Consider the following 14,328-nt stretch of genomic DNA (forward strand, 5'->3'; position numbering starts at 1 on the left):
GTTTCAAAAGCATTATTTTCCCTTCTATCCATCTCACTAACTCTATCCCACTCCCAAACTGGTAAGCATGATTGTCAATTGGCCTTGTTCCTGAGTTCTGCTTATCTCTCATCCTCACCAACGTTTTCCAATCTGTGCACACACTTTGTATCACTCATATAAAACTATTGTAAAAATACACAATAATAGTTTTATTGCATTATTTCTTATTTCAGAACATAAAATTACTCTCATGTACTATGTGTATTTTCACCTTATATTTATTGATTATAGTTTGCAAGATGTTTTCAGGAATTCAACTTATGCGATCCTAACAAAAACTTTGTGAGTCAGGAGAGGATGATAGAATGAGGATACATAAGAGTGATTAAGTCAGGAAAAAGGATATAAACCTGAAAGAGTTACAGGTGTATATGTATGAGTGTGTGTGTTTATTTATATTCATTTGCATTTTCTTATTGTGTTATATATTAACAAGTAGTCTCAATTATCTTCCCTTCTTTCATCCACTTTATATTTTGCAACTTGTAGCCTTATTTGACTTGTTAGGTTCCTGGGGTTTGGATAGAGTGCCACTGGGAGGGACTAGTGCCTAAGCCCAGAGCTGGTAAGTAATAGTCAAGGATCATGGATGCTGTATGGCCAAATCAAAGTGATCTACATCAACCATTTTTAATCTCTCCTGGCATTTTATCCTTCTCTTCCAGGGGCTTGTGGATATGAACCAAAGATATTTTAGCAACCAAATTTAATGTTATATCCTTAGTGCCTTGGTTTCCCTTTAACAAGTATTCATTAAGTACCTATCTGGCATTGACTACTCCATGCCTGGCAGTGTGCCAGGAACTTGAGATATCAAGAAGAATAGAACACTAAGACTAATAATACAAAATAAGGAATTCATAAGGTCGTATGGGAATGCAAAGAAGACAATAGAAAAGTCCCACAGTGCACAGGTGTGAGGACATTTGTTATGAGGTTCAATGCATGAGTAATTTATCAGGTAAAGAAGGTGGGGGAGATATTTTAAGTAGAAGGAACATGGTTAAAAGCAGCAAAACTTACAAAGGTATATGAATTATTCTTATGTAAAGAGTCATTCAGTTTAGCTGGAGTTGTGTGTGTGTGTATTGGCAGGGTAGCGTTGGGGGAGTGGCATAGGATCAGGATAGAAAATTAGAAGTGTAGAAATCTCTCTTGTACAGGAAAAGAGAAACTTGCTTCATCCTCATTTTTCTCTCTAAACACCCGAATTTACCAACAGTGACACACCATCTCTATAAAGAAAATCCCAGGTAAAATGCATGAGGGTGATAAATACATTCTGTCCAGTCATCTGGCTGCCCAGTTGGTTTCTAGAATTGTGTAATGGATAGGCTGGCTCTTTCTGCTGGCATGCTTCACTCCCTGCACAGGAGGCTGAAACCTGTAGCCTGAAGGCTTGGAAAACCTGCTCAGTTGAGGAATGTGGGCCTGCAGGCATGAAACCTGGTCTCTCTAACCAGTGTAAACAGGAAGAAAGCAATGGTTACACTAAGGAAACAGACTCTAGGCGGTGAATTCCTGGCCGACTATACCTGAAGTAAACCAGGGACCCAGGCACTCAGAGGCTAAATAATTGCTGTCAAGTCAGGAAGAACCCTACCTCCCTCTACCCTCAATACACTCACAAGCTGCTACACTTCACCCTAACTCACAGTTCCTATGTAATTGGAATTGCTGGAAATAAAATAGGGAGCCAGGAATGGGTGCATTAAAGCGTTGAGAGAAAAGTGTTTTGCTGTGGCATTCCTATCAAATGACAATGAATTTCTGCAACACAGATTGAGTTCAGGTACTTGAAATGCTCGAGTCAGCTTGGGGACTTGGCCTTTAGTGTGCTTCTCCTTCAATTCACTGCTGGTCTGTCTGTCTTCCTTCTTTTAGAGGACTCCCAGAAATGACTGGAAATGAAGTGCATCTGACTCTAATGAAATGCCAAGTTCATTTTTCTTTCCTACCTCTAGATTCCAAGGTCACTGAGGATTCTCATGTAATGAAGCATATGATTATGATTGAGGAGACATTCAATAATACAATTTGAGTAACATTTGTTGGTCCATGAAAAAGGCATATGATTATTGATTATTGGCAACAGACTTGCTTTATTCCTATTGCAATTTGACTCCAACTTATATTTCAGCCTCATTTCATTTTCATTTCATTTCCCCAATACTTTCTGCAATTCATGTACACAAATACCCACATCTCATATATAAACACTTTATTTCATTTAATCTTTACAACCACCCTGTAAGTCTGATGCTATTAATGCCTTTATTTTATGGAAAAAGAACTGTAATATTCAGAGAGTTTGAATAACTTGTCCACAATGACACAGCTAGTGAGTGTCATAGTTGCAACTTAAACCAAGTCTAATTCCAATACTCCTGCTATATCATTCTATACTTTTAGTTCAGTGATTCTCAACAAGAGGCAATTTTGCCCACATTTGAAATATCTGAATATATTTTCAGTTGCTACACCTAGATACTACTGGTATCTGGTGATAGACATTAAAGATGCTGCTAAATATCCTTCAATTCAGAGGGCAGTCCCTCTGCAAAAATGAATTATTTGGTCCAAACTCTGCTAAGGTAGAGAAATACTGGTTTGGTTGTAAACACAGCTGCACTTATGATTCTAATTCTTAGAAAATTGGATGAAATATTTAAGTGAAAGTGTAAGTGAAAGGTCATAGAATAAAAGATTACATTTTGCATTGACTGTGGTAAGGCATTGTGGGAGACATAGGGTTTGAGCTTGCTTTTGAGAGCTGAATAAAATTTGGACATTATAGATAGTTTAGATTGAATCATAGATTCAATCATAGAGCTGAAGTTTCCTAGGCATGCTTACTCTACCAATTTTCAAATAGTTCTAAAAATCAAAAGCATTAAAAAAAATCTTACTCAGAACTCAAATATATGAAACTTATAAAACTAGAGGAGCTACGATTGATGTAATTGAAGATACTAAAGTAGTTTACCTGCTGGGCTTTTCACTTTTCTTCTGTAGCCTTACCCCAACATCCAGGAATCTGTAGTTCCAGCATTATTATGATTACTATTATTAAAGCTTATTTTTAGAGAAGTTTTATTTTATGTATTTACTTTTTTAGATTTATTTTTTAGATTTATTCTCCCCCCCCACCCTTGCTGCCTGCACTTGCTGTCTGCTCTTTGTGTCCATTTGCTGCATGTTCCTCTGGGTCTGCTTGTCTTCTCATTTTCTCTTTAGGAGGTACCAGGAACCAATCCTGGGACCTCTGACATGGGAGAGAGGCCCTCTTCTCACTTGAGCCACCTCAGCTCCCTGGTTTTTTGTCTTTCATTGTCTTTCCTCTGTGTCTCTTTTATCATGTCATCTTGCTGTGTCAGCTCGCCGTGAGGGCCAGCTTTCCATGGCAGCGCAGGGCAGCTTGCCTTCACCAGGAGGCCTGGGAACCAAACCTGGGTCCGCCCCACATGGTAGACAGGAGCCCACTCACTTGAGCCACATCCACTTCCCATAGAGAAGTTTTAGATTACAAAAAAGTTATACTGAAAGTATAGGGGATTCCCATATAACCCACCTCCCACATTTCCCCTATTAACAACATCTTCCATTAGTGTAATATATTTGTTTCAACTGATGAACCAATATTGAAGCATTCCCAGCATTATTATTAACCTACCTTCTTTCCTCTCAAAAGTATCCTAGTTTGGATTAAAAATTATATGATAACTAACCTATGAGGAAATCCAGTGTTCTAAGGAACATGGTTTGAAAATTATTGAGGCTGATTTTTTTTCTCTATTCCTTTGAAAATGAAGAACATGAGTCCTTTCCTAAATATTAGGATTTTACTGCTCATAACAGCAGTATTATTTAGAAGAGAGGACTTTAGGACTCTAGTCAGGAAACTTGTGTCCCAACCCTTGCTCAAGCACTATATTAGTTCTCTGGCATTTGGCTTTGGGCAAGTCTTTGTAACTCTAAGATCCTCAATTTCCCTATTAGAGCCCCTCTGTATTGCCCCGAAGCCTAGCATCTTGTCCAACAAAAGTTTTCTAAATGTGTTGATTTCTACCTACTGCCATATATACTGTTTTGTATAAGCTATAAACTTCACTTTATGAATATCCTTCTTGACTTTTAACTCTATTAGTATGGAATTTTAAACTATAAACATGAACTTTTCAACTGTATATCTATTTCTTTGTGCTCCAGACCCATGATTCCAGTTGTCTTTTGGAATCAATTCCTCTCTAAGAATGATTTGGAATCATTTTCTCTAAGAAGCTCACAGGTTAGACATCTCAACATCTCAAATAACACATCCAAAACAGAATCCCTGATCATTGTACATCACCAATTTCAACTTGTACCTCCTCCAGGCTTTCCCAATTCAGTAATATCACTAGTCACCCAGTTGCTCAGATCAAAAATCTAGATGTTGTCTTTGATTCCTCTCTTCCCTGCACATCTTTTATTCAATCATATTAGCAAATTCTGGACTCTATGTCCAAAAAATACCTCTAATTCAACCTGTTTCATGTTCTCCACTGCTATTCTGGGCCATCATCATCACCTGGACTACTGAAATAACCTGCAAACTAGTCTTCCTGCTCGCATTCTCAATCCTAACACTAAATCTCCACACAGAATCCAGGATTATTTTTTTTTACAATAAAAATCATTCAACACTGAACTCCTCTTTAGATTACTTGAACACAAAATCATTAGCATGACCCAAAAGACTCTCTGTGCCTACTACTGCTCCCATCTCTGCACCTAACTGCTCCAGTTTCACCTCTTCTCCATCACTATACTCCAGCATCACAGACCTTTTTCCTGTTCCTTGAATAAACTAAATGCATCCCTACCTCACAACTTTTGCAGGTACTTTTTTTTTTTTTTAACCTGGCATAACTTTCCCCACATGATTGGCTTCTCTCATCATCTGAGCCCCTTCTCAAGTGTTACCTTCTCAGAAAAATTTCTCCAAGGACACTATGTAAAGTAACCCTTGATCCCACTACTCTATTCTTTCATCACATTTTATTTTCCTCATAGTATTTATTATCATTGAAATTGTATATTTCTTTTTGTTTTTGCTTTCTGTTTCCTACCACTAAATTGTAAGCTTAATGAGTACAGGAACTTTTCTTGTCTGTTCATAGCACTTAGGATACACTTGAAATAGAATGTAGGTGTTTCACCAATATTTCTAGAATGGATTTAGATGTTTTCTCTGTTAGTCATACAGAGAGTTCAGAGTACTAATACTGATAGAAGCAATTTACATACACACAGACAATTCTTTAAAGCAGTTAAGACTAACATAGATGCTAAGGAAACCAAATGGTCACATATTTCTTCTGACATTAAGAAGTAAAATTTGGCTTGGGAAAAGTTTCTGATTAAAGTTAATAAACACGAAATTAAATTAAGGGCTAAAAGTATTCTCAGAAAAATAATCATATTAGGAATTATACCCTTGGGAAAAAACATGTATGACTAAATTTGAAATGAACAAAAATCAAATTTTTGTAGTAAAGTTGCATACAAAAGGATCTATCCAGTGGAAAAATTTCAGAATAAATAAAAAATTAAAACAGAAAAAATAAAAATCATTTAACAGTTCTGTATAAAAAATTCTTCAGGGAATTAAAGTGTCTCAGTATAATTTATGCTCGAAAAACACATTGCTAATGAAAATCCACCAATGCTTGTTTTGCATAGGTTTTATATTCATAAATATAGAGGTAAGAGAAACAAGGCAACAATGTTTTGCTATCTTTTTATTTTTAACCTTTCTCCTTAATGAATTGGAAAGCGTCAACAATCCCCTGAAGCTAATAACCAGTGTTTATTTTAACCTCAAATTTTAAACCATTTTATCTTGAAATAATTTTAGACTTACAGAAATAAACGCAAAAATAGTACACAGCTCTCATATATCCTTTATCCAGCTTCCCCTAATGTTAATTTATATAATCATAGCACAGTTATCAAAACAAAGAAATTGCTATTGCAACAATACGATTAACTAAAGTATACATATCTTATTCGAATTTCACCAGATTTCCCCCTCAGGTTCTTTGTCTGATCCAGGATCCAGTTTAGGATTCCACATTACATTTAGTTGTTCTCCTTATTCTCCTCCAGTCAGTAACAGTTTCTCAATCTTTCCTGGTCTTTCTTGACTTTGACACTTTTGATGAATACTGACTAGTTATTTTGTAGGCTATTTCTCAGTTTAGGTTTGCCTGATGTTTTCTCATGATAAGATTGAAGTCAAGCATTTGGGTAAGAATGCTACAGAAATGATGTTGTGTCCTATCCATTGCATTAGGTCATGAGTTCATGATGTTTATATCTCTTTCTATGCATGGTATTAAATTTGATCACTTGGTTAAGGTAGTGTATGCTGTTTCTCCTCTGTAAAGTTACTCTTTTTCCCTTTGTAATTGATAAATATCTTGGGAAAGAAACTTAGAGACTCAGCCCAGGTATTTTGAAATTATGGTGTCTGAATAGGATTTAATTTATCCTTTGGCATCCAGGAAACTTTTTGTTAAAAGAAAAAAAAAGCATGTTATCATAAAAAGTGCTTTCAGGAATCTCTATGATGCATATTACGGAAATTGGTGGTCACAGTATGGAATTTGAGAAAGTAGGACTAAATGGGCTAAGGTCTTTTCTAGTCTATAAATAAATATGATATTTATAACTGTAAATAATATGGCTTAGAAACATTTTAATATGGCACTTAAATTCATACAATAATGAAGTTGGTATTTTTAATTATTATTATTATTTTATTTCCATTTTCAGATGAGTAAACTCAGGTTCAGTGAGATTAAATGATTTATCCAAGGCCTCACCAAATGTAACTGGTAGGGCACTAAAAAAACGCCTGGCCTTCGGCATCAAATCCTAAGCATTTTTCCTATCACACACAATGATGTAATGGACTTCCTTAGGCAGCTGTGAGTTCACATCACTGGGTATGTCTGTGTAGAGGGATGTGACTTCTTGGTGAGCATGTGTCAAAGGTTATTAAAACAGTAAATAAATGACTTAATGAAGTTTAAGAACATTTCTGACCCTGAGATTCCATGATTTTAAAACATGGTGTTTAAAGGCTCATCTGATGTATTCTTCCTTTTTTGTTCTACTCTTTCAGAAACTAAAGAAAGAACAGTTCTTCTTGCTTATCTTATCCAATTAACTAAAGCACTAGTGGATTTCACTGAAAGGCAGTATGTCCCTTACCACAAATATTTCTCTTCTAGAAACACCAGGCTATGTCATTATAATTTGTTTCACTCAGAGATACCGAAATTTAGATTTCTGTCAAGGTCTCATAGTAGATGCTGAGTCTGGGAATCAGAAGTAGGAGATGCCATCAGTCCCTCTTTGCTGCTGTCTCATGGAGAACAATCAAAATCCTATTTAAAAAAATTAATATTTTAACATTATCCAAATAGGTAAATATTACTTGGAAGAAAAGTAGAGAGGGAGAAAAAGCTTAGTTTATGTTGAAAACCCACAGACATCGAGGTACTCTATTCTGTTTCATTGTCAGAGTCACTAAATTTTTTTACCTCTGAAATTGTCTTAAAAAACCATTGATTCCACTCTTATTCAGAGAAGCAAACTGAGACTCAAAAGAGGGAAGTGAATTTACTAATGTAACACGGTCAATTACAGAAGTTGCAGTTATATGACTTTTTTTTTCCTTATAAGTAAAGTTAAACACTAATGATAGGTACATTTAAATTTTAGATTTGTTTTTATTGATAAGGAAACCCAGGTCTAAAAATAAGTGGTATGCTTGAGGACATTTTGGTATAAAACACAAATCCAGGGTAAAACCTATATGGAAAATTTGAGTTATGATAAAGGACTTCAGACTTCTCTTATTGGGATTTATTGAATCATCACAAACAGGTACTCTTGTGTTAATACCTTAAAGCAAAAACTGAATTTTCCTTGTGGAGAATTGGGAAGAACAATGATCCTTTTATAAGGGATGCTTAATAATTTGTATTGAACTTAGAATGAACTTTAAATGTTTTAATTTATAATAGTGAGCCAGTTGCCTTAGAAACTGATTTGGATCTCACTGCAAGTAGGCTCTTTTTCCTATTATTCCTTTTTTACTACAGTTCAGAAAATGGAGTAACTGTGGGTAACTTGTTTACTGTCTATGAGCCTTGGTTTCTAACTTGGAAATGATGGTACCCTTTTTTACTTACCTAATAGGTTTTTATTGGACTGATAAAATAGATGTGAAAAGGTTTATCTGAACTACAAAGACAGGAGTTTTCTAATTCTTACCTTAGTTTGTATCTGTTTGGAGTGCTCCCTGAATTGTTAGACTCTTTTGATGAAAAACAAACCTAATTCAATGTGGCCTAACCAAAAGAGGGATTTTGTTGTTGTTGTTCATTTAATTTAAAAGTTGGAATAGATTGATCCAATAATTCAAGTGACTTTGTCAAGAATTCGTCTCTCTTCTTGTTTTAGTTCTTTCATCTTTGTTGACTTCATTCTTTGTCAGTTTCTTACTATGTATAGTAAAAATAACCAAATAAGCTCCTGGCTTATATTCTATCAGTTTGGCCATGTGCCTATGCTTGAACCAATCCCTTGGGCCAGAAGAATAGGTTCCTTTCATTGGTTAGGCCCAAGTCATATTAAAATCAGCTCCACATAAACCACATGGGTTAAGTAGAAGATGTTTCTTTAAAAGAAAATCTAGGTATTCTTACCAGAAGAGGAATTTCAAATGGTGGAAATGATGTTGGACTGGAAAAAACAACAAATACCTACTAGGCCCTCCCAATTCTATCTCCATTTTTTGAAATCCTATTAACCCTGTGAGGATTGTCTCAAGAATGTCCTTTTTGAAGCCATATCTGATCTACTAATCAGATATGATTTTCCCTCTTTCGGACTCCTTTATAATTTTGTCCCTCTTTTTGCTTTTGTTGCTCATTTTAGTGAACTTTGCTGTTTATGTTAGTGAATATGTTCATTCTATTAGAGTGTCTCTTCTTTGAGGACTGTATTTTATTTGCCTTTACATCTCCTGCAGCAATCAACAGCTGTCTGACTTATGAGGGGCTATCAGTAAATATTGTTGAACTGACATGTTAATGTATGCAAATTATGAATCGATAATGACAAAAACAAACAAGCTAGATAATTTTATTGTGTACATAATTTATTAAAAGACTGATTTATGAAAAGACTAGCAGAAGCAATATTAACCATTCTCAGAAACAATTTCTTTTTAAAGACATAAGAAAAAAACTGAAGAAATACTACCCCAGGAGGAGGTCAATATCTTTGAGGACTGGCTGTGGGGTGGGGGTGGACCTCTGAACCTACTCTATACTCACTAACTCTGTGCCTTCTTTTCTTTCTCAGTTGTCTGGGTTCACATCTAACCTTGTTCCAGCTATCCACAATGCCCAAAAGAATTCCACTGGATCTGGAAGAGGAACAGGACTGATGGTGTTATCTGAACCTATTTTGATCAAGACCTACACGGGCCTTATGTCATTCATTGGAAATCGCAACAAACTTGGCTACTCCCTTGCTCGGGGGAGTATTGGTTTTTGAGAGTCTTTTGGTGGTGGGGGTGGGGGGGGTGGCATAAATACAACTTCAAAAGATCAACCTTTGTTGAAAATTCCATTTAGTCCACTATATATTTGGACATTTTTACACAAAACAATTAATTACTTTTAAATATATTACTGATTTTGAATATTTAGTATCTCAGGAACTCTAAAATCTTGATTGGATTGAGAGATACCCACTTGAGACCTAACATCAGAATGATCAAATTTCCTCAAAGTCAGAAAATAAATACTGCTGAGCTCATAAAACAATGTTTTATAAATGAGAGCTTGATCATAAACTCAGGGCAGACCCTAAGGGGAAATATTTATTCTATCTGTTCTCTAAAATGTAAGCATTTTCCAGGTTTTGGTCTTCACCCCTCTAATCCTTATTTTCTCTTCTATTGGAGTCTCACTGTCTCTATTATTTTAGATACCATTTTTATGGTGATGACTCCAAATCCATAATCCCATACTCAGCATTTTTTCTGAGCTTCTGTTTGTCCTTCTGTCTGCTAATCATCTACATATCAGTGTTCCAATCATCCTTCACATTTAGCATCTTCAAAATCCCGGATTTCTCTGTAGTGTTTCCATGGTTTCTGTTGTTCATCCTTGAAATCCATCAGTTTTGATTTCTTCAAATCTTTTACCAAATATAGCCTATATAATTCCACATCTGTATGTGGCTTAGCATTTTATCCTAGAGCCTAAATGTGAAGCTTAAAGTTGATTCTTCTTTGTTTGCCAGATTAGTAAAGCACAATTTGATCATATCACTCCCTGGTCAAGAACTTTCAATGGCTTATTTTGCACTGAAAATTTAAAAAAAAGATTTTTTTTTTCATTACCAGACTCCTTTCTTCTCAAGAAATCTGTTACAGAAGCCCAATTTGTAAAACAAGTGGAAGTAGGGCCCCTGTTGATTGAAGTAGAGATAGGGATGTTACTGCCCAACTCCCTTTTAGATTGCTGAAGTTCCCCCTTCGGAATATGCATGGATTACAGAGAGTTTTGAGGAACCTGGTTTCAAAAATACTGCTCAATTATACTCTTTCCCATGGCTCTTTTCTTTATTTCCCCTTTGTCTCTCCCTGTGCTTAGGTCTAATTTTGAACAACTCAAGAGATTATCTCATCTGTTCTCATCTCTTTAAGATACTTGTCTTCACAATTATTAATTTAGTTTTTATTTCTTTTGAAAAGAAGCTTTTTTAAAAAAATGTTGAACACAACTGATAAACATTGTTATGAGGTTGTTTGGGCCTGTGTCAAGACCCAAAGTTGAGAGAACTTGATTGACATTCAAGTTAAAAGTTCCAGTTATTTTTTTATAGTGAGTTTTTTTTCAAAATCTTTTCTTCCAAAAGCATGCTTTAATGTTAACAGTTTTTCTTCGGATACATATACAAAGTTCAATTTAATGCAGGCATTCAAAACCAAAAACCTTGAATAACCTTCATTTTATTTTGTCTTTGTCTTTGTTTACTTCCATAGTATTTCTCTCCCTCCCTCTCTTTCCCATTTCCAGGCCCCAACCCTCATGTTTTCCCCCTATGTCAAATATTGTTATAGTCCCCAAGGCAGGGAACTTCTATTCAGACTGTAAAAGGAAATGTTGAAATCCTTAGCTGTCCTGTCAACAGTAGTGGAATGAAAAGTCGTTGGATTGTTTTGGCAGTGATTTTGAAGCAGACATAATTGGCAAATTATTATAATACTGCTGCCCGAAAATCCCCCATTTGCCTCAAGAAGTGGCATTTGTTGGCAGAAGTCTCTGTAATGTCCAGTACGTTCTTTTGAGTTAACATTTAAGGAACAGACTGATAATTGACTTCTTTCTGTACTTAGGTTTCCCTTGTAACCTATTATGTATTGAATTGTGTTCCCCAAAAAGATATGCTGAAGTCCTAATCCCTGGTCCTGTGTATGTGACATTATATGGAAACAGGGTCTTTAAAGATGGGATTAGTTAAGATGAGGCCAAACTGGAGGAGGGCAGGCCCTAATCCAATATGACTGGTATCCTTTAAGTAAAACAAATGTGGCCACAGATGCAGAGAAACACCAGGGAGAAGGCCATGTAAAGATGGAGGAGATCGCAGTAATGAATCTAGAAGCCAAGGAACACCAAGAATTTCCAGCAGACACCAGAAGATAGAGGAGGCAAGGAAGGATTCTTGCCTACAGGTATCAGATTGAGCATGGCCCTACTGACACCTTGATTTTGGACTTCTAGCCTTCAGAACTGTGAGACAATAAATGTCTGTTGTTTAAGCCATGTAGTTTGTGGAAATTTGTTATGGCAGCCCTAGAAAACTAAGACATACTCTAAGCTGCAACTGTTGTCAGACCACCTTCTAAAGGGCACATATGCAGCAGCATCAATAGAAGAAAATCAAAAAGATGGAGAAAAGATTTTTAGCCCTGAAGTCCATCTGTTACTATATGATAAGCATTTAATGGAACTGGAACTGCTTAACATGGAGAAGAGCAAACAAAGAGAACATGAAAACGGTCTTCACATTTCACAAAGACTGTTATGTGGGATGTCCCATAAACTGAAAGTGGCATTTAGAATGCAGGATTACAACCAGAAGATGAAGGCATTTGAGAATTTGGGTAGCAGTTCAAGATAAGAAGAAACTTCTGACAATCAGATATGGCCAAAGATGGAATGGATTGCTTCTTGAAGTAGGGAGCACCCCATAGCTTGAAGTGTTCAAGAAGGGACTAGATAAAGTGAACAATGTGAAAAGGATTGCTGTTTTATCAATTTTAGATAGATGATTGCTGTAATCCCATAAAGCCAAAGATCTTATGATTTTCCAGATAATTTTTGCTTATGTGGCGTTTGAGATTATTTATGAATTCTAAAAAGAGAGATTATATTTGTAAACTGGTCTGTTTTTCTGAGTGTGATCCTCTTTGACTATATTAGATTCAGCTGAGATGTTGATTAAATTATGTTAAGATTAGGACTTTGATTTGACCACATCAGAAGGGCATGACTCAGGGTTGAGGCCCCACCTCCTTGATGGGCTCTATAAACGTACACTTAGTCAAGAAGACATACAGAAGAAGATACATGAGAAAAGATAGAGAGCTCCAAGACATGGAAGAGGAGAGAACTTTGATTCTTCAGCTCTGGCAAAAGATGAATTCACCTGATAGTCTGCAGCCAAAGAAAACAGAATGGTTAAGCAGCTAAGACCCAAAAGAACAAGCAAAGACCACCTGCCATCTTGCTTCAATACATGACAATAGATTTTGGTGAGAACCCAACCTTGAGTTGGACTCTTTAGGGCCTTGTAACTATAAGATTTTACCCCAAATAAATACCCTTTACCAAAGCCAACATATTTCTGGAACTATGCATCACACGTTTGGCTGACTAATACACTAACAAATAATTAGGCTTTTATCCTTTGGAAAGGGCTTAAACATGTGAGATCCTGGGAAATTGTCTTAACTTTCCTAAGGTTTAATTTCCTCATATTTAAAATGGAGACAATTATATCACTTCTGCCTGCTTCACAAAGATCTCATGAGGACACAATGAAAGGATAAATTATTTTTAAAATAAAAAACATTGAGTATGTGCCTGAAATGTGATGTGACTATTATAGAAGAAAATGGGATGCTATCCAAGGGAATAAAATAAATTTAATTATCTTCAGGAATATATTTTTGTCCATTATGGACATATTGACCTTTTTTTTTACTTGCTACTTTATGGTGTCTCCTGGTCTCTTTGACCTTAAGTTCAATAGGTAGTTACAAACCAGGACATGCACATATACACCTGGATTTTTCCTTCAAACTATCAACTGAACTATATCACTAAAATTTCCCAAAGGGAAAACATAGGTTTGATTGGGAAATAAGATCAGACACAAGAGACATTAACTACAAAACATATCATCACAAAAGTGTCATGATTGGAAGACTTCTTTATGATCTTTATCCAGTATAGGAAATTCTACCAGAAAATCCTCAGTAAGTTTCCTTTCAAAAATGCTTGAACCTCTCTGCTGACAGATTGCTCTGTCTTCTGATGCATCTTGTACAGTTCTATAGCAAGTTCCTCTATTGAGTTGGAACCTGTAATGACCATCTGCTATGTATGTTCACGTATGAATGATAAACTTCAATAAAAAGGTAAAGAAATTAAATATCATATATTCATTAAAAAATTCATATGCACTGAAATAGGTTCAGCTTGGTTTTCCATTCCAGGGGGTGGAACATTTGTGTACGATGCAAGACTGATGGATGTCCTAACATTTACAAGAGGAGTTGCAGTCAGGAAGCCCTTGCCTGACCTCCCAGAGGGCAACTGGACCTTTCTGGAGTTCTGGGCTTTGGCCATCCTCTAAGGCAGAAGAGGGAAGAGTCATGAGTTGGTTACTTCTGGATCTTTTGCCTTCAGGCCTATTCTTATTTCACCTTTGCTGAGGTATCACTGAGGAATTCAACTCACAGAACCCCAGGGCTAAGAAAGCAGCAAAAGCATTTAATCCAAAGCTTTCATTTCATGGAACATGAAGGAAAAGCTAGAATCTGGAAAGAAATTGCTAAAAAAGCAGTTGGTGAATTTTTGGCAATACTGGAATTAAACTCTAAATCTCCCAATTTCTTATTCCTTGCCTACTGCTTTTTCCGGT

The 14,328-nt window shown here is 36.0% G+C and overlaps 1 protein-coding gene across 1 annotated transcript in view; it reads left to right on the forward strand.

Moving 5' to 3' along the window:
• Window positions 1-13,836, forward strand: part of TPRG1 (tumor protein p63 regulated 1) — a 149,408-nt gene extending 135,572 nt beyond the window's left edge. The window contains exon 6 of the mRNA XM_004469612.5: window positions 9,466-13,836. Coding sequence (XP_004469669.1) covers window positions 9,466-9,660 — 195 coding nt within the window. The 3' untranslated portion in view covers window positions 9,661-13,836. The remainder of the gene's footprint in view (window positions 1-9,465) is intronic.
• Window positions 13,837-14,328: the final 492 nt, after the last annotated feature.

Source organism: Dasypus novemcinctus, chromosome 4 (genome assembly GCF_030445035.2).
Source record: "Dasypus novemcinctus isolate mDasNov1 chromosome 4, mDasNov1.1.hap2, whole genome shotgun sequence".
In the NCBI taxonomy this organism is placed as follows: domain Eukaryota; kingdom Metazoa; phylum Chordata; class Mammalia; order Cingulata; family Dasypodidae; genus Dasypus; species Dasypus novemcinctus.